At 37.1% G+C, this 21,625-nt stretch overlaps 2 protein-coding genes across 4 annotated transcripts; both read left to right on the top strand.

The window, feature by feature from the left end:
- Positions 1-227: 227 nt before the first annotated feature.
- aldh16a1 (aldehyde dehydrogenase 16 family, member A1) lies at positions 228-11,075 on the top strand. Of its 3 annotated transcripts, none has more exons than XM_039686485.2 (17): positions 228-363; positions 582-680; positions 1,509-1,608; positions 1,709-1,835; positions 1,956-2,113; positions 3,965-4,036; positions 4,690-5,033; positions 5,279-5,437; positions 5,526-5,682; positions 5,783-5,858; positions 5,964-6,069; positions 6,240-6,370; positions 7,826-7,993; positions 8,086-8,290; positions 8,378-8,563; positions 10,074-10,199; positions 10,454-11,075. In XM_039686485.2, the coding sequence occupies exons 2-17, from the start codon at positions 594-596 to the stop codon at positions 10,628-10,630; spliced, it is 2,379 nt and encodes a 792-aa protein (XP_039542419.2). In that variant the 5' UTR covers positions 228-363; positions 582-593; the 3' UTR covers positions 10,631-11,075. The 3 variants fall into 3 exon arrangements, with proteins under 3 accessions (XP_039542419.2, XP_039542422.2, XP_039542421.2); XM_039686488.2 differs by having other exon boundaries at positions 1,712-1,835; XM_039686487.2 differs by lacking the exon at positions 228-363 and adding an exon at positions 371-442.
- Positions 11,076-12,075: 1,000 nt separating this feature from the next.
- On the top strand, positions 12,076-13,427 carry LOC120489581 (ferritin, middle subunit). The gene is made up of 4 exons (XM_039686498.2): positions 12,076-12,330; positions 12,549-12,695; positions 12,834-12,959; positions 13,055-13,427. The coding sequence occupies exons 1-4, from the start codon at positions 12,229-12,231 to the stop codon at positions 13,202-13,204; spliced, it is 525 nt and encodes a 174-aa protein (XP_039542432.2). The 5' UTR covers positions 12,076-12,228; the 3' UTR covers positions 13,205-13,427.
- Positions 13,428-21,625: the final 8,198 nt, after the last annotated feature.

Consider the following 21,625-nt stretch of genomic DNA (forward strand, 5'->3'; position numbering starts at 1 on the left):
CGTTTTTTCATTGAATTAAAATATACATTATATTTGTATTTTTTAAATGTGTTGTATTGTTTTAAAAGTATAGGCTATTGTAATAAAATTATTATAGAACACAATATTTTACGACAACTTCCAATGCATGCAGTCTTAAATAATCTGTGAGTTTTATATTTTATATGTTGTTCTATCTGACATTCCCCAAATCGAAAAAAACTGGTTTCACTCATTTTCACTTTTTGTGGCGCTTGAATTTAGTTTGATTCTGATGTGCGATATCTGGCAACAATACAACCCAGGAAGAAATACCAGCGTGCGCGTGGACGTGACGTGAGAACTCACGTTGAACCAGAGTCCGTTGAACGTTCTTTTGAAATAGTGAGACTCTTAACATATATGTATTTTTGCGATCGAGATCTAGTCTGTTCCATCTTTTACAGTCTGATTTCATTGTGTTGTTAGTGCAGTTTTGCACATTTCTAACGTTGCATCTGAATAGCGATTGTTAATTGATATAATCACTGCACACTCAGTATTATTTCATTTTTGAAGTGGTATATTTTTCATAAGTCCGTAACAATTGTTATTTTTTTTAGGTTTCATTTGTTATGGCAGGTATTTCTACAAAGACTGTGCACGAAATCTTTCAGACTATGGATTATGGATCATCCACCACGAACACTGCAACAGCACAGGTAAAGCACGGGTCTCTCGTAACGTTATGTATCTTGGGCAAATTGTATTAAAAGCATCACAGCATGCTGCCACTTTATCACCCAATGTGAAAAAGATGTACATGTGACAGTAGGCTACATTAGGATGACCGCTCACGAGAAAAGCATGTGACAAGATGCAGGTTATCCTCTTTCTCTAAAATTGCATTAAAAAACACTGTCTGGATTGTAGGCCTAACGTTACTTCTTTGTGCATGTCTCTAAGGAAATTTTCATTTATTCCGCAAAATCCAAATTCATATGACTCTTATACAATACTAAAAGATGTTATTTAGTAGTTCGCTACAAACAGACAGTCAGCTTCAGTCACCATTTACTTCCATTGCATCTCTTTCCCATTTAAGGCTGTCAGTGTTTATGTCCTGTATGTTTATGCCTTTATAAAAATCCAAATGAAAGTCATACAGGTTGGAACTACATTAGTATAAGTTGTTTTTTGTGGTTGAACTACGCCTTGAAGTATTGTGAGCAAAGTTCAAAACTGTTAATGTATTTTGTGAGTAAATGATTTACTGCAACCTTCACCCTTTTTTCCACAATGCCCAATCTATTGGTTTTCTCAAAGAGTTAGAACTCACCAACCTACATAGTTTACTTCAGTCAAACATGGTTGTATTTTGAAGCATACATTACCAAAGAAATTCTAATTTTCAACGATTTAGTTGAACCTAATTCTCAAGTATAGTGTGCCATCATTTTTTCTCATCTGCGAGAGATGTGCATTCCACTGAAATGTGGATTCTCTCAGGAAAGTGTCCATTTTCCTGCATGTCTTTCTCTCTCTCTCAGTCCTGGCTGGAGAAGCACTCTCGCAGTCTTGGCTTCTTCATTGATGGGAAATTTTCCAGACCTGCAGACAGGCAGACCCAGGATGTGACTGATTCCAAAGGTGAACAATATTGGATATTTTCCAGAAGTTCTTATCTGTTATCCTATCTTCCATGCAATGATAAGATAACTTCTCCTTCCCTCCTCCTCTCTCTTTACAGCAGCGGTGGTCTGCAGCACTGTTTGTGCTAAAGATGAGGATGTTGTCGCTGCTGTCTCCTCTGCAGATCAAGGCTTCAAAACCTGGAGGGAACTGAGCTGTTACCAAAGAGCCAAAGTCTTACTCAAGTACTAGATCATTACTCAAAATAATGTCATAAATAATTAACCTATCACAGTAATTGTCAGGTTTACATTGTTAATAAAACATAAATAATACATTGTTATTAATATATGTTTATTCCCCAGGTTGGCGAGTGTTCTGCAAAGACACAGTCAGTGTGTCTCTGAGCTGTGTGAGCTCTCTCAGTCTTCTACATCTCCTACGGTGCTCATTAGACTAGCCCAATACTACGCCAGCTGGGCTCAACTACGAGACACACTCATGCCTGAGTGGACCCCGCATGGTATGTGCATGTCTATTCATTTATATGAGTCTGAGAGACAGAACTCATATAAAAAAGGGAGAAAATGTGGCTAATTCTACATTTTAATTTCAAAAGGCTCCTTGTCCATGCTGGTGTTTTCCTAAAGTTGCTCATCCACATCTGAAAAATGTTTAAAGTCCCCGTAAAGTTAAAATAAAGTATGTGTTCTGAGTTTGTCACCCCACAAGAAAATGTGTTATTAGCCACCCAGCCAAATTTGAATGATAAAAAAGCAGCCTCGTAAATAAAATAAGCTATCAAAATCTTGAAAACATTAGTATTATTCTCTGCTCTCAAAAGCTGGGGGTGTGTCCGCTGGCTGTGTAAAGTCATGCCCACTCACGGGGAAGCTGCCAACGGTGATTTTAGGTGAAACTGCTTTTGGGACAGGAGGATGAAGGCCGAGGCGGGAGATAAGTCGGTTCACCAGTTACTGCAGATTATCAGTGAATCCTAGTTGTCTCCGACGAAAGTTTATAAAACTATTCTGTATAAAATGATCACTACAGAGGCGGGTATTGGTGGTGATCCTCAGATCTCCATCAAGGTGTTTTGGAAATTTTATCATTTATCATAAACTTTTTGTAAAATAACGTGCTGCACAATGAGCTTTACTGTTAAAATTAAAACATGGATTATTCCTTAAATTCAGTTTTGTTTAAAAAAATATCATAATTTATTTGGATTAGTGTTGGCGTATTATTACATTAGGACATATTTAAATTCTACTGTACAAGAGTAATATATTTCTGTCAAGCTTAACCGAACTTTTATTTTGACGGGTTGCCGCGAAGACCTTTTGAGTTTCTGTGTGTTTGTCATGATGATAGTTTCCACAAATGATCACAAAGTGACTTTCAGAGTGGATCTAGAGCCTGGAGAGGAAGTTCATGCATTTCTGTCTTCATATAGACAAAAAACAGCGCAAGCGTCACACGTGCTTCAGTGTCTTCAGTGTGTGTGTGTGATAAATTAATACAGTCTTGGATACAAAAATGGATACAGTGTTCTCTTGTGGCTCACACTGCCGGGCACAGTCTTCACAAAAATGCGTGCTTTAATCCATCGCGGAGACTCTCTATTCGTTCTTGTAAAATCACAAAGTAAAATGCACACAAACGTGTCCCTTCTTGATATACAACCACTGATAAAAATAACCGGTTTTAATGACGAAAAATAAAAAAAACTATACGAGTGTGGATTAGAACCCAGAACCTCTGACCCCAACGCATTTTAAACCAAATTCCCATGTCTATCGGTACAACATGTCATCATTTCAACTTAGAGTCCACACTACAACTTGCAAACATCGTTTTCAAATTCATCCACTTGGGAGAGCGTTTTTGTTGAAAAAAAAAGCCTTCTCACTGTGAACAGAAGGGTGAAACGGTGAGAAAAAGAAGCATTTTTAAAATGAAAATGTATTAGGGGCTGCTTACACAGCACTGTTTTCGTGAAAATTTTTAATGCGCTGTGGCCGTTCATTTACACAACAATGGCGTTTTGGGGGTCTGAAAAATGTAAACTTTTGAAAACGTGTTTCAAAGTGCAAGTTCTTGAAGCCGATACCATTATCGTCTCAGTGTAAACTACAAAAACAAGAATTTATAAAAACGGTCATGTCCTACGTACGTGTATTACGTGTTCAGTCTATAGGTGCGTAATGTTTCTTTACAACGTGCAAAGTACAAAAACTGCAAAGGAAAAACATCTCTATTCGTAGAACATCATTACCGTGTAAACATAGTGTGACGAGGCCCGTGTAATTGTGAGAAAACAAGTACGAAGCATGATGGTGAGTCTGATGTCATGTTTTGCTTACTCCACTAGGTGTCGTGGTAGTTTCAGATGACTGCACTGTATATTTTCTTATGCTGAAAGTTTTACCAGCCCTATCTATGGGTAAGTCTTTCTTTAAACAGACACTTTCTTGTGTTGAAATAGTCCTATATCTGATTAAAACTTGAGGAAATCTCACAGACATCTGCATTTAAGCCATTTGTAGGTTAACTTCTGTGAACAGAGTTAACAGGATTCAAAAATTAGACATGTTTCTACATGTAATTTCTTGGCTCAGCGACGTGTAAACTACAATTTTGACTATTCTTTTTAGCTGCACTAATAGTAGAAATGACATGTCTCACATGTTTTGAACATTGTTACTGTAAAGTTGTGTTGTTTTTTAGGGTTCTTACATCTTTGTTATTGGTTTACCTCTTACTGATTTAATTAGGGCTGTGCGAAGATTAATTGAGATTAATCTCATCCAAAATAAAAGTTTGTGTGTACATAATATATTTGTGTCTGCTGTGTATAATTTTATGTATATATATGAGAATGTATATGCATGCAGTGCACACACATATATTATGTAAACACAAACTTTTATTTGGGATGTGATTAATCGCAATTAATCTTTGCACGGCCCTAGATTTAAAAAAAAAATCATAATATATGAGGATGAGCTTTTGCTCCTAAATGTAAGCAGCTAGTAAACCAGAGGTGAGGGTGCAAATTAAACTATTATTTATTTGCTTTCTATATTTATTTTTTAGGCAATGCTGTTATTGTGGTGCCTGGCAAGACTACTATTCTTCCTGCCCTTCTGTTGGCTCAGCTGTTTATGGAGGCTGGAATCCCTGCTGGAGTGTTAAATGTGGTGACAGGCAGTGAAGCACTGGCTGCCAAACTGGCTCAAAATCCACAAGTGAACTACCTGACCTATTGTGGATGCAAACAGACTGGAGAAGCTGTGGCTAAAGCAGTGGCTGGCTGGGGAGTCCCCATGTCTTTTTCTCTCTCACAAAGCTCTGTGTGCCCTTTTATCATCTTTGATTCGGCAGACCTTGACAGTGCTGTGGATGGAGTGATAGAGCTGGCCTTTAAGAAGAAGAGAGATGTAAGAAGAAACAAAATACAGCCATTTTAAATTGTAATAATATTTCACAATATTTACTGTATTTTTGGTCAAATAAATGCGGCTGCGGAAAACATACGAGACCTCTTTCAAAAACATCTAAAAATCCTAACTGTTCCAAATCCAATATATAAATAATATATAACCGGTTTCAGCAACCACTGCAGCAGAGTCATGCAACAATGTAATAATATTTATCTTTTTTGCTCTCTTTTTCTCTTCTCCAGTTCCAGTGGGTGCTCTGTGTGCAGGAATCAGTGTTGGACAGTGTTGTGGCGAGGCTGAAGTTGAGAATGGCTGGGATGAAATGTGTTTCTCTTATCACGGAGACTGACAGAAACCTTATAGATGTTGTTGTTCAGGAGGCACAGCAGGAGGGGGCAACGGTGTGTGGATTTTTAATTTAATATGTCACCAATACTTGAGTATATCTTGCTTATCTTTTTTTATTTCTTATTGTTTTACATATTGTAGCTGATCCAGTCATGTCCTCCTCCTACTACTGGAGGTCTCTACCCTCCTACTGTACTATGTGGACTCGCTCCCTCCTGCAAATCTGTGATTTCACCTCCTCCGGGCCCTGTGCTGCCTCTCATATCCTTCAGGAGCTCTGCTGAGGGAGTTGCACTTGGTAAGGCTGAAATGAAAATACTGATTTACATGAAGAATATTGTCTATATACGTAGTGAAAAGTTGGACGTTTTGTTTTTGTTATTTGTCTTTGTGTGTAGGAAATCACAGTCCTTATGGTCAGGCTGCCTCCATCTGGACTGAAGATTTGACTCTGGCTTTGGAGTCTGCAAAGAGGTGCATGTCTGGTCACGTATTTGGTCATCTGTCTGGTGTCTTGGTCTCATTTTCTCTTCCTTTATGTGTTTATCTCTCACACCCTCTTTTTGTCTTTGTCTATAGTCTGTGCTTGGGAACGGTGTGGGTGAACTGTCATTCTGTAATGGATCCCGCACTGCCTATATGCGGACGGAGGGAGAGCGGGAACTGCACCGATGGAGGCAGAGAGGTATAAGAATTGCATGAAGTGACATTTCATGTGCTAAGAATGGGCTTATGTGGTGTGTAGGCCTTTGTTTCTGTTCTTTTGGTTTTTCATTCTATTTTTCTGATTGGTTGTATGTTTTGTTTGGTGTCTAGTTCAGAATGTCTGACTCTGTGATTTCCGTTCCTCTATAGGGGCTGTATCAGTTCCTTCGGCCATCGCTTTCACCCTCCCTCCCCCGCTCCAGTCCCAGCTCTATCAACTATGCTGCATTTGGCTCTGTGGCATCCAACTTCATGATACCTGAAGGATTTGATCCTTCCAGGTGGGTGTATTGTGGCTCATAGTTTAACAGTGAACTGAGAAATGAATATAGGTTTTGTAGATAATGTCCTACATTTTCAACACAAACAGACCTTTTCCAGCTGGTATAAACATCTAAACATGATCAGTATTTCAATTTAATTGAGTTTAGATTTAAGCGCTAACACCTCATCTCTATAGGGTCATTCCGTGTCAACTCAACAGAGGTCCCCGAAAAAAATACATAAATGAAGATAAAGAAGAAAGCTAAATTATGAACTGTTGAATGAATGAATATTTTCTGTGTGCTCCACTATTTGGAAAGCTTTAGAAAGATGGCCGCAACATTATTTTTGTTTTTTTGTACAGAGATTAGTATGTCTGTTGGTAATAGCTGTTGGCTTTAGCAACCCTTGTTGCATTAAATGACAATGGTGTCCTTTCAAAAACGGGAAAAGACACTCTTCGTGTCCTCAAGAGGTATTAAAGACGTTTTTTTTTTCATAATTTTTAAGGCTAGGGATTTTGCTGTAATGAAACAGAAGAACAATTTTGGGTTCCCTAAAAAACCTTTCAGTGAACCTTTTTCCTAGTGAAGAAAGTTTTAATCATCTAAAGAACCTTTTGCGTAATAGAAAGACTCCATGGATGTTAAAGGTTCTCCATGGAACTATTGATGCCAATATGGTTCAAAATCACCAGAGATATGGGCTCAGAGCAGGTCCATGCCCAGCCATATTTTTGTTCATGGGTGATTTGAGTGCTCATAAAAGGTCTAGTTGATAGTACACATGTGCCAAAAGCATCCATCTGCACTCAGTCAAATTGAGTATGGCTTGCGTGCTCAACTGTGCAAGAGACCGAGTGGAAAAGGATAAGCCTTTATCTGGGAAAGTTTTTTGTGAATCTGAATTTTGGTGATTTGCCACCAACCCTCTATACCAAAAATCATAATATTTTGCAAGATCCTCTTGTTACTATAACTGACAAAACCAACAGCAGATTGTGTGGGACTTTCCACTCACCCCTCTTTTTGAAAACTAATTGTGACATTTAGAACCATTTTCTGATCAGCTTTGTGTACTAGTTGACTATACTTACTACCTGTCTGCACCATAGAAATATGATAAATGGTTTGCTAATTTAAAAAAAAAAAAACTCTTCACCTTCTAGAAGTCAAACCTTTTGGCAGAAAGAATGATGATAACTGTTCAGGTCAAGTAAATCAAATCACACAATAAAATCCACCCAGGCTCCAAATGACTTTATCCACTGATATTACTTTAAATAAATAAATAAATAAAACCTACCAACGGGAATTGAATGTGCAATCTTTAATCAATAGCAAAAAAAAAACCCATGTCTGATGTATTCTAAACTCAGACCTTCTCAGTTCATGACTAATTTCTCAAGAAAGTCTAATTTCTTGACTAATTGCATGACTAATTTCTTTTTGTTCTCTCTCTCTCTCTCGCAGTGTCCCTCGCTTTTACCCACAGTTAGTGAGTGGTCAGTTGCGTAAAGCTGACTCGGGCTGCAGCAGGTCAGTGTTGGCCCCTGGGGGTGCTGTTCTGGCTCACTGCCCAGATGGAGGCAGGAAGGATGTTCGGAATGCAGTAGAGGCCGCCACTAAAGTCCAGCCTGGGTAAGAGCATATGGAAAAGTTCCTGTTTGTTTGAAAATAAACCATATGGACCAGTTATGGTAGCCAACCTTTTTTGATGATCCACTTTGCAGGTGGATGAAGAAGAGCCCTGCTACACGTTCTCAGTCCATTTATTCACTAGCTGACAGTCTGGATAAGAGGAGGCTGGACATGGCTGTATCAATCCAAACTCAAACCGGCATCTCATTTGAAGAGGCAGAGAAAGAGGTGGAGCTTAGCATCTCCAGGCTCTCTGATTGGGCTGCACGCTGTGATAAAGAACAGGGTGGAACTCCAGTAAGAACACATGGTGTTGGAATGATTATTCGATTAACTCCAGATTTAATGTGCCTGCTTTCTAACTACTTGTCCATCTAATTAAAGTTCCCGCCCCAGTCTGGCTCTGCCCTGTCAACTCCTGAGGCTTTAGGAGTGCTGGGAGTGATTCTCCCCAGCTCTAAACCTCTGCTCTCTTTGGTGTCTCTGCTGGCGGCAGCTGTTGCCATGGGAAATGCTGTTGTCATGGTGCCAAGTGAAAAATACCCTCTTCCAGCTCTTGAATTTCTACAGGTATGCTACAATTTTTTTTTTAAATAAAACAAAACAACTCAATTAATTTTAGTAATTTTTACTAAACATATTGTTTCAAAGCAGCTTTACAGAAAATGTTTATTTACATTTTAAAATTTAGGTAGTATTATCAGCCAGATAAGTAATGTTCATAAGGCAGTAATATACAGCTATAATATAGTACATGTTTTGTGGTTCGTTAACTTCATGTATTTAGTGAACACAACAAATGTTGGCTGAAGTTCAGGAAGTAGTGCAGCTGTGCATAAAGTCGATTGGGTTGAATCAGAAGGGGACAGGTGGCGGGAATATATGGTTCCAGTAGAACCAATGCAATGTAAAAACTGTAACATCTCATTAAATGGACAAAAACAGCTGTTCAAACGGATTTCACTATGTGGTCAGTTGTCTGTGTCATCTGAAAACATTGCAAAGTCTGGATCACTGCAATCTGTAGTTACTCCAGGATAACTACAAGCATCCTGAGGCAAAAACAGGGAAGGCTAAGGGAGAAGAATTACTGTTGCCACTGTTCAGAGCATTTTAGGCAAAGGATTGGTACAGAAGTCAACATTTGAAGTGTATCAAAAAAAGGTTTATCAAAGTTGCCCTAAGACAAGAACGGGTATTGTTCAAAATTCATGTATAACTTTGATGAAAGGTTTTGATCCACTTCAAATGTTGACTACTGTATTTGGTGCTGTTTCATCAGATATAATTGTAGAACATGTTTATGAAAAGCATAATGTAAAATTCTCAGCTAAAGATATGTGTCTTTTATGTAGAAGAGACTGAGAATGCATCTGAGCCCTGATCATTATCAGGAAGGATTCCCAGAGTTTAGGAGCCAAATTCAAATAAGCCCCACCTTCTTTAATAGACTTTGATATCCTTGGTACTATCCAAATTCCAGCATTTTGTGACCTTAAAAGAGCGTGATGCATTAGTTTGGAGTTAGACCGTTCAGGGCTTTATAGGTAAAAATTAACAGTATACAAATATTCTATATACAGTATATAAAATTAACAGGTAAAAAGGTAACAGTATTTTATCAATCGCATTATTGTATATGTATTTTTAAAGGGTAAAACTTTACAATAAGGTTCATTAGTTAACATTAACTAAGAATGAATACTTCTATAGCATTTGTTAATCTTTAATGTTAATTTCAACATTTACTAAAACTTTATTAAAATCTTGTTAACATTAGTTAATGCACTGTGAATTAACATGAACAAACAATGAACAGCTGGATTTTTTTGTATTAACTAACGTTAACAAAGATGAACAAAACAGTAACAAATGTATTGCTCATGGTTAGTTCATGTTAGTTAATACATTAACTAATATTTAATAAATGAACCTTACTGTAAAGTGTTACCTTTTAAAGTGATAGCAGGAGATGCTTCACAACCACTGCTGCCTTCATTAACGATCTGTTTTCTGGATAAATTTCCACATTTCAATTCTTTGTTTGTAAAGTCTTCAACTTCTATTTGTTTGCTCAAAGGTCCTGCAGGCCTCTGATATCCCTGCCGGTCTGGTCAGTATAATAACAGGAGGCAGAGATCAACTAACCCATGCACTTGCCAACCACAGTGTGATTCAAAGCATTTGGTATTGGGGAAGTAAAGAGGTGAGAGGACTTGTTTTTTGTTTTTTTTTTATTCTCAGGCTTAAAGTGGGAGAAGGGGCCATTGAGATATAGAGAAGGGAAAAAATGTGTATTTGACATTGGCAGAGACATGATATTGCAAATATGGTGAAGTCCATTATTAATTTCCTGTTATATAGAACTGTATAAGCATACAAGCTATTTTGACTGCTTTGGACAAGGAAAATGTTCTGTCAGCACTGGTCTTATTGGTTAAATGGAACTTCTCTTTTTAGGGCTGTCAGTTTCTTCAGTACTCTTGTATCAGTCCCCTTAAACGTTTGTGGCTACATTGTGAAGAGGAAGAGGAGAAGGAGGCAGGCCGAAACTGGAGCAGCTTAAATCCCTCTCTTCAAGAAGAACTTTGGAGGAAGGCTGTGGTCTGGAAGAGTATATGGATCCCTTCTGCATAAAAGCACTTATCATTCAGTTTTAGGAGGTGAGGGAGCAGTAGTAGATTCTGTTAAGTTTTCACACAAGCCATTTAGACGGTAAAGAGTGGCCGGGGGTGTTACAAAAACATTTTTCAATTTCACAAAGTCGCTTATAAGAAAGAGTACTTTTTATTAGTATCCTATGATAGGCCTTTGTATTCTGACAAATAAATAACTGTTATAACTAGTCTAACTTGTTTCAGTACAGTAATCAGGTTTTATTACTGTGTAAAAATTATAATAATGAATTGCCATTATTGAACAGAACTAACAATTATTTTTAAAACACATTGTGCTCTTACATATTGCAGTGAATTTCAGTTCCTGTTGTCATATGAGAGGGATCTCAATATGGTTGTTACTATATGGATCTAGTTGCTTGAATGAAATCTGTAATTAAAAAGATTAAATGATCAGAAAACTGGTCTAAAATATGTGTTTCTCGCTGCTACTAACCTGAAAGAAAGAGCAATCCAAGACTAAACAGAGTTAAGGCTTGGATTGGAGTTATAGCATAGAGTATTGGGCTGGTTAGCAATTTAGGGCTGCTTATTTTTGCATTCACAAAATTATATTGACGGACATCTATTCTCAAACTCAAGCTATTAAAAAGCCGTTTATACATGTATAAAAAACTTAAACACTAACAATTTGGCATTCGACACTGAAAGCTGTTTACGACAAAGCTGAAATAAGACTCAGCCACACTGTCAAATTCATTAAAGTTTCAAGCGTAGTCACGTGATACATAATAGTAATTAAATGAGGAAAAGCTGCTGAGTCACAATGAGACAGCGCAATTCCATGTCTTGTGAGTGTACATTTTTTATGCTGACACACACTACATTGTCCTCTCCAGTATGTATTACAAAATGCTTAGTCACTGTGACCTGTATCTGAAGGCAGTTACCAAGTGAACAACTCCGTGTGGCTGTTACTGGAAGACTCCCATGACAATTATCATTCCAGGGCTTCCGTTCCTATGATGTGCCATATGCAGTAACATGACTAGCATTATGCTGAGGAAAATGGCTTATTTTTAAGCCTTATTAAACTATAATATTTCTCTATGTCCTTTATGTAAAAAAAAAAAATGCAAGATTCAAACTTAAATTCTTGTCCAATGTTAATTGCTTTACACCACTGATACAATGTAAATATGGTGAATCCTTGGTTAATTACAAAATTACATCGAATATAAAGGTCTGATATTGTCTACGTAGAATGGAACATCGTTTTCTGATAGATTCAGTTTGCCATTAATTATTAAAAAGAATGGAAGGAAAACGTTAAAACGACGTTTCTCCAATGTCTGCTGACTCTCAGCTGACTGTTTTACCACTTCCTCGTTCAGGTCGTTCTTTGATTGGCTGGTTCCAGAGACGCATCATGTTGTGATCGTATATAAGACAAATGCGCGCACCTCCTTTTAACTCACAGCTTCAGGAAGACACCAAGAGGTTCTTGCTTCAACAGTGATTGAACGGAACTTTGATCAAGCTGGGATTTCGCCTTGAAAAATTGTTCTTTATTATTTTTACCAACCTTTTGATAAAAAAGACGAGAAATCCGCCTAAATGGATTCCCAGATTCGCCAGAACTACGAGCGCGACTGCGAGGCTATGATCAACAAGATGATCAATTTGGAGCTTTACGCTTCATACACTTACACTTCAATGGTAAGTTTCAAGCTTAAAACATTTTTCTAATCCATATGCCTAATCATGTCTTTTCGTTTTTCCCTTTTGGTTGCGACGATGTATGCAAACAGACTTGCAGCTTAATGTTTACTTTTCGTCATCTACGTCACTTTTCACGACGCCACGAATCCGCGATGGGTGACCGCGTCGCTCTAAGCGTTTATAATCTTAACCCATCGATTTTGTTTTCAATATAGGCTCACTACTTCCAACGGGATGATGTGGCTCTTGCTGGTTTTGCCAAGTTTTTTAAGGAGAACAGTGAGGAGGAGCGCGAGCATGCCGAGAAATTCATGGATTTCCAGAACAAGAGGGGAGGACGCATTGTCCTTCAAGACGTAAAGGTAACATAAAATGTGTAATCTCGACATTGAACTTTGGTAGACACAGTGAACTTTGTTTATACATATTTGCACAGGCCTGTCGAATTGAGAGGGTAGGGTATGCATCACGTGTTCACTGAAGTGTTTGTCTCTCTCCAGAAACCTGAGCGCGATGAGTGGGGCAATGGACTGAGCGCGATGCAGTGCGCTCTTCAGCTGGAGAAGAACGTCAATCAGGCTCTGCTGGATCTGCATAAGGTCGCCTCTGAGAAGACAGACCCACATGTAAGTCCATGTTCTTTGCTCCTTAATGCGTTTTATTCCGTCCCTATTTATTGAACTAAATGTCCTAAAATATTTTCTGATGTGTTGTCCGACAGCTGTGTGACTTCCTGGAGACTCACTACCTGAATGAGCAGGTGGAGGCCATCAAGAAGATTGGTGACCACATCACCAACCTTTCCAAGATGGATGCTGGCAACAACAGGATGGCGGAGTACCTGTTTGACAAGCACACCCTTAGCAGCTAAATGCAGCCCTCAGATCAAACCTCCAGCTATATTCTAGGCTTAAATCAAGGCAATGTCATGCAGCTCTTGGGAAAACTTTTAAACTTTGAGAGATTAACAATTTCAGAGGCTACATTCCACTGTATAACATGCATGGCTCTTAAATTGGCAATTAAGCCAATGCTCTCTTTTTGAATGTACACTGGTTTTAAGTGAATTTGGTGAATAAACATTTTTGGCTGGATTGACTTGTCTTACTTTTTTGGAGTTGTGAAACTCATGTTTTTAACAAACAAGAGGTGCTTTTAGAGTTTGGTGGCTAAGTGTTTCACTCATTTAGGTTTTAGAAGTTAATTTGTATGAGTGCACGCGCACCCACACACACACACACACTAGGATTGTTTGAACACTCGCTCACCCGTCGTCACATTCCAGCTGGCATTTTAACACCGAGATGGTGACGTGAAAGGTCACTGAAAGTCTTCCTTCCTATTGGTTGTCGCTCGCGAAAATCGCTTCTCATTTGCACAAAGTTGAAAATTCTCGACTTTTGTCGCTTGACAACACGCACACATTCTGTCGCCAACGGTCACTGTCGTTCGTGTCGCCGGATGTCGCTAGCGATCTGGGATCTTGTCACGGTGTGAACGGGGCATCTCTTATTGGTTTTGTCACTTTATTAAATCGTTACAATGAACGTTGTCTATTGATTTTTTTTTCCATTCTTGACTAAACTTTGTCTAACGTTAAAAAACAGCGTTATAGAAATCTTAAAACTAAATCTTAAACATTTTAGCGCATATGGCTTTGGCAGGGCAGGCATGTAGAAGTGGCTGATCCCTGCCCAGCTCTACAGCTCCCCACAATTCTCCAATGTAAATCTGTGGTGAAAAATTTAACTACAGCGCACTCGGAGCCGATTTCAGACTGCCCCACTTATTTTCACTTTAGTTTATGTAAACCTCGCTCCAGACCTAGATGATATCAGTCTGCTACAGCTCTGTGTACATTAGTCTGCATCAGGCCAGTAATAGCTGACATGTCTGTTCTTCATTTGTGGAGTAGCTTATCAAATTAATAAAAGTATAAATGGTGTTGGGGAACTGTTTTTAAACGTAATGCATTACAATATTGCATTACTCTCGGTAGGCAATAAAGACAAGTAAGATTAAATACATAAAGTAATTTTGTGTTATTTAACATATTTGTGTAATATTCTGAGTTTGCATTTCACTGTTTTTATTCATTTTGTGGAATACTGAATCTGATTTGTGAGATGAGTAAATGCCTGCTCACATTTATTAGAATTACAAAAAGCATCCTGATTTCTCTCAACATGGGGACAGGACAGGTGTTAGTCAAAAATGTAAAAACAAAGTAAAAAGTATCAGACATTTTGTTGTAAATTTAAAAGTAGCCTAATGGATTACTTGGCTTGTTACTTGAAAAAGTAATCTGATTATGTAAATTGTTATGTAATGTGTTAGGCATAAAAAAAAAAATGGTTTGTTTCCGGTTTCCGACCGACCCTGTCAATTTATGTGCGACCCAAATTTATTTTATGAGCTTGGGGAAGAAATAATAAAAATTAAATAAACACACAAATAAAAAAACTTTGAGGCGAACTATAAGTTTACGTTTTTGTACAGCACCGTCTTTTTATAGCACGCGATGCAAGATGCATCTTGTTCTCCAGCAATGCTTTTAACAAACGACGCAGATATCGTTCGTCAAACTAAACTAAAATACATATTATACAAGTCTTTTTTTGTCATTTAGGACACTTTTATTCATATTCGCACACATACAAATACATGCATTCATAGGCATGCACACACCACATAATACCTCATCCGCCTAGTTTTATTAAAAATCATCCAACACAGTCTCATGAAGATGCGTATCTATACACGCGGTTCGTATCTCCAGAGCCCGTCTAACTTGTCCGCTTGTCCGGGACAAATGGATATTTGAAGGACAAGTAAAAGAGAATTTTACTCGCCCTAACGGACAAGTAGCCTGATTAGAACATCAATAACAAACAAAAACATAACTAGGGAATCACTAAACCGAGAGAATGATTCTGATTTTATTACATTTATTGCAAGTTGCGATCGATTGTGGATAATAAATGTAGGCCTACTCAGAGCCGGCCCGAGCCTTTTGGGGGCCCTAAGCAGAATTTGATTTGGGGGCCCCTCCCATGACGCGGAGTCACCTGTGTTTGACGATTATTGACACAAATGTCACGCAATAATGATACATTATAAATGAATAGGTTATGTATTAGGCTACAACAAAATTAATACTTAATAAAAAGAAAATAGATGCCTACTTAAATAAAAAAAAGTTTTAACAGTCTTAAAACTGTCTCAAAACATATAGAAATTATTTGCTAAAATTATGACAAAACTGAGAAACATAACAACAAGCCTATTGTTGAAAACTAAAAATATTTGGCCTACTATTTCTCAACTGTCTCAATACAGTGTAACTGTCCTCAAAAGCTGTATTATTATTATTATTATTATCGTAATAGACTTTGTTAGATATTACATGACATAATCCAACAAAGTCTGTTACTATAATACCGGTAATGATGTTCTGGCGCTCGTTGTATGTGTGTATGCAATGTGTTTTTCCCCTCGGGGCTTGCCGTAGATGGGTTGTGCGCATGGGCTGCGCACTTGGTAGGCTACTGGAGTGTTGTATGGCAAGCCGTTTTAGCTTAAATTGTACCCAGCCTTAATCGTCATTATTGCATTTTACCAGTAAGAATTCTTTACAATTCTTTACAAGCTTTACAATTTAATTCCTACTAGTAGCAATTACAATTATAAAGCTCTCTAATTAAATTCGTACTAATAACAATTACGATTAGAGAGCTCTTTAATTTGATTTTTACTAGTAAGAATATGCAAAGCTCTTTAATTGAATTGCAGAGCTCTGCAATTGCATTAAGAATTACATTAGAGAGCTCTCTAAATCAGTTTTTACTAGTAAGAATTACATTAAAGGGTTAGTTCACCCAAAAATGAAAATTAAGTCATTAATTACTCACCCCCATGCTGTACCAACCCCGTAAGACCTTCGTTCGTCTTCGGAACACAAATGAAGATATTTTTGATTAAATTTGAGAGCTGTATAACTACCACATTGGCTCCTGAGGGACTGCCTCTTGACGGCCCAGAAAGTCAATGAAGAAAATGTTTAAATATCCCAAGTGACTACCGTGGCTCAACTATGTTTATCAAGCGACGTGAATACTTTTTGTGCGAAAAAACAAACAAAAATAACGAGTTTATTCGACTATTTCTTTTCTTCCTTGTAGGCCAGAAACGAGATTTCCACGACGCATGCGCGAGAACTGCGATCTGCTTACACTACTTCAGATCGCAATTCTCGCGCATGCGTCGTGGAAATCTAAGGAAATCTCGTTTCTGGCCTACAAGGAAGAAAACAAATAGTCGAATAAACTCGTTATTTTTGTTTGTTTTTTCGCACAAAAAGTATTCGCGTCGCTTGATAAACATATAGTTGAGCCACGGTAGTCACTTGGGATATTTAAACATTTTCTTCATTGACTTTCTGGGCCGTCAAGAGGCAGTCCCTTAGGAGCCAATGTGGTAGTTATACAGCTCTCAAATTTAATCAAAAATATCTTAATTTGTGTTCCGAAGACGAACGAAGGTCTTACGGGGTTGGTACAGCATGGGGGTGAGTAATTAATGACTTAATTTTCATTTTTGGGTGAACTAACCCTTTAAGAGAGCTCTTTAATGCAATTATTACTAGCTTTGATTTTTACTAAGATTTTTATTACTAGCTTATTACATTCAAGATGATTAAGTTACCGATGACACAATAAAGTCTCCATTTACAACCAGGTAACGTTAGCCTATAATACCGGTATTGTGTTTTATGCATACGAATACTGTATTTTTGCTACTTAAAAGTGATCTTAATGTCTTTTGAAAGTAAAAGTTAATAATATTTCAGTAATTCATATATAGGTAACGTTAATGGAAGAATTGGAAGGAGCGTTTAGTCTAAAACTATTTTCTGTCATTTGTGTTTCTTGCAATGTTTGTGCTTGTAATATCATTTTATGTTGACAGACCATGTTTTTACACCAAATATTTCAGGTAATTACTCTGGTGCTGATGCTCCGTGTAAAGGACACAATCTGGCAACTATTGAAGCAAACATAAACCTGCAGAGGTGAATGGACATGGGAGCTGAAGAGCCTTGTAAGTGGTTTTGTAACTTTTGTTGTAAATCTTTATAGAATTACCTTTACATTATAGTAGGCTACAGATTATAGTAATCTTGTTCAAATGTTAGGAAATAATTTTGTTGGTTTAAGAAAGACAACATATTGTTAACCTATTTTATTATTATTATTTATTATTATATCTGAGACATAAATGTTTAACTCTTAACTCCTAGCTTTAGTGCTAAAAGCACAGACCATAAAGGATCTCATCCAAAAGACATCCAAAAATGAGAATTAGCCCATGATTTACACACCCTCAAGGCATCCTAGGTGTATATGACATTCTTCTTACAGACAAATACAATCGGAGTTATATTTAAAAAAATGCCCTGGCTCTTCTGACTTTTAGAATGGCAGTGAATGGCCGTCTATCAAGGCGGATCCATCCATGATAAAAGTAATCAACCACATGACTTATAAAGGCCTTTTGAAGCGAAGCATTAAGAAAAATATCAATTTTTAAAACTTTATTGGATTAAGATATTGGATATATGGATTAAGTATATGTTTTAAATTACAGAAACAAAAAAGATACTAATAATTTATCATATTTATACTTTCAATAAATTAGTCTTTACATAATTTCTGATTGCTAATTTAGTCTGGTAGGAAGGGGGGGTTCACCTGCACCCGAAAGATATATTTTTTAAACCTAGTTTTTTGTAATCCTTAAGGTGTCTAGAAAATGAATTTTGATGTTCCCCGCGCAAATTTTTGTCCCATATGTGATTTTTTGTATCATCTTTTGTGTCCGTGCTTGATTTTTGGCTGCGGAAAATGAAAACTTTAAATCTACATAGAATCTGAACAATACATCCTACAGACACAATCTACCCCATTTTCTCTTCGTCTTTGCATGAGGAATTGATAGATATGAGGATTGTCTTGATTAGATGATGTATAGTGCATAAAAACTCAAATAAACTCCAAAAAATTTCAAAAAATGGTGACATTGGACCACTGGAACTCCTCCCCTATGGACCCTTCTGATATATGTTTTCTAACTTTTGTATTTTTACAGTCTTTAGGATGTCTAAGAAGCAAATGTTGATGATCCCCACCTGAAATATTGTCACATGTATGTATTTTCTGGCTATATTGGTTGCCACCCTGGATATCCAAAAAAGCACATTTATAGGCAGTCTGTTTTTCTCCTTTAGTTTTCGATTTGATAAATCTCCTCCATTTTTCATAACTGGCTATGTAAATTATTGTTGAGCACATGTTGAGCTTGTTCCCAACGTCAATTGTTGCACATTAAAAATATAACATAGATATTTTAATTAAATAATATTTTAAGATACAACGTGTTCAAAAATATGCATTAATTAAAAATCACATCATGTAATTAGGATTCACTGGTAATGTGAGGTTTATTTAACATACATTTTTAAACTAACTACACAAATACATAGCCTACACCATGCACCAACACACAATTAGAAAGGTCTTTCTTGGTGAAGAGCATTTAGCGTTATGGAAGCCCACATTAACTGGCAGATAATGGTCTCTCCAGATTTCTGTTAAGTTGAAAAAAAAAATGTTATGCTTAATAATTAATTAATTATACTTTCATTATTATTATTATTACTACTGGTGAAGGAATGTGTTTCATCTCGAGTGGGACAATCTGAACAAAATAACAACAAACATTCATGGCTCAAGTGTGGTGAACTGGACCGGTGGGATCGTGATACAGGAGGTGAAACCTGAATTTGATGCCCCCAACTCTCTGGAAATTCCACGAATGCTCCCACTCTACGAGTGGAACAAGACGCGCTCCCTTATGGTAGATATACCTGAGACCCTAAATTCATCATCAAGTCATGATTAGATGATGTATAGTGCATAAACACTCAAATGAACACCAAAAATGTAAAAATAAATTGTGACATTGGATCACTGGAACTCCTGTCCTCAGGACCCTATTGATATATGTTTTCTAACTTTTGTACTTTTACAGTCTTTATGATGTCTAAGAAGCAAATGTTGATGATCCCCACCTGAAATAACTATCCATCATTAAAGTGCATCTGTCCATCATAAAAGTGCATCTATCCATCATAAAAGTGCATCTGTCCATCATAAAAGTGCATCTATCCATCATAAAAGTGCATCTGTCCATCATAAAAGTGCATCTATCCATCATAAAAGTGCATCTAACCATCATAAAAGTGCATCTGTCCATCATAAAAGTGCATCTGTCCATCATAAAAGTGCATCTATCCATCATAAAAGTGCATCTATCCATCACATAAGTGCATCTGTCCATCATAAAAGTGCATCTATCCATCATAAAAGTCCATCTGTCCATCATAAAAGTGCATCTGTCCATCATAAAAGTTCATCTGTCCATCAAGTGCATCTGTCCATCATAAAAGTGCATCAGTCCATCATAAAAGTGCATCTGTCCATCATAAATGTTCTATTATTTAAAATGCAAAAAATTATAATAATAATAATAATAATAATAATATTTTCAAGGTGAAAAGGATTCATTTGCCTGGATCCACGCCGAAGAAAACGTCTAAATGTCACGTTTTTTAATGAAGCAGCCTAATGAGTAAAATGTCTATTTTTCCGGCGTCCCCCAGCTCCTCGTTTAAGCAAAAGGTACGCTAAAACAACGTATTACATCGACGGTAAACCACGTTAACCGTGTTAACCACAAACTTTTAAATACTCGACCTAGTTCCGTCAGCAACGGGAAGAAACTCCTGTAACTTCAGTGCCCAACCCGTATCACGACAAGACATGAAATAATCACGTTGGTCCATTTTGGAAAACGTGTAGATGTCACGGTTTAGTTTAAACTCAAAACCATAAATAAGGCTATACTGCCCTCTTGTGTCAAATTATAAATCAAACCCGCGATAAAACCCCATCCAATTCATCCTTGAACTTAACAGATTCAGTGGCTCAGTTGATAAAGCGTTGGGCTTTAATCAAGAAGCCCTAAGTTCAATTCCCATTCTTGCTTATGTTCAATTGTTGTGATTATATCAAACAAAGTGGCCAAAACAACGTTTCTTCAACCCGGTATCACGACAAGACGTGAAATAATCACGTTGGTCCACTTTTGAAAACGTGTAGATGTCACGGTTTAAACCCCCTCAAACGTGAAACTTACACTTAAACTGAAACTTACCATCACGACCTATTGGTTTTCATTAAACCGAGAAAAATTGAATTTTGTTTTATTGACGATCACTGAGAAATGGTCTGTTATTTAAAAAGCAAAAAAACATTTATTATTTTCAAGGTGAAAAGGATTCATTTGCCTCGATCCAAGCCGAAGCAGCCTAAATAGTCCACTTTGGAAAATATGTAGATGTCACGGTTAACCCCCTCAAACGTGAAACTTACACGTTTGCGTTAACACGCTCCAGTGGAGAGATATCCAGATGTTATTCGCCTCTGCCATAACGACCTATCGGTTTTCATTAAACCGAGAAAAATGGAATTTTGTTTTATTTACGATCACTGAGAAATGTTCTATTATTTAAAATGCAAAAAAAAAAAAAAAACATCTATTATTTTCAAGGTGAAAAGGATTCATTTGCCTGGTTCCACGCCAAAGAAAATGTCTAAATGTCACATTTTTAATGAAGCAGCCTAAATATTCAGCTTTGGAAAATGTGTAGATGTCAGGTTTTCATTAAACCGAGAAAAATGGAATTTTGTTTTATTTAGGGTCACTGAGAAATGTTCTATTATTTAAAATGCAAAAAATAAAAATAAAAAAATAAATTATTATTTTCAAGGTGAAAAGGATTCTTTTGCCTGGATCCACGCCGAAGAAAACGTCTAAATGTCACATTTTTAATGAAGCAGCCTAATGAGTAAAATGTCTATTTTCTTGGGCGTCCCCCAGCTCCTCGTTTAAGCAAAAGGTACGCTAAAACAACGTATTACATCGACGTTAAACCACGTTAACCATGTTAACCATAACCTTTTAAATACTCGACCTAGTTCCGTTAGCAACGGGAAGAAACTCCCTCAGTGCCCAACCAACCCGTATCACGACAAGACGTGAAATAATCATGTTGGTCCACTTTGGAAAACGTGTAGATGTCACGGTTTAGTTTAAACTCAAAACCATAAATAGGGCTATATGCTGCCCTCTGTGTCAAATTATATTTCTATATTTATTTTTCCAACAAATA

Source organism: Pimephales promelas, chromosome 3 (assembly GCF_988280905.1).
Source record: "Pimephales promelas chromosome 3, fPimPro1.hap1.1, whole genome shotgun sequence".
Taxonomy (NCBI): domain Eukaryota; kingdom Metazoa; phylum Chordata; class Actinopteri; order Cypriniformes; family Leuciscidae; genus Pimephales; species Pimephales promelas.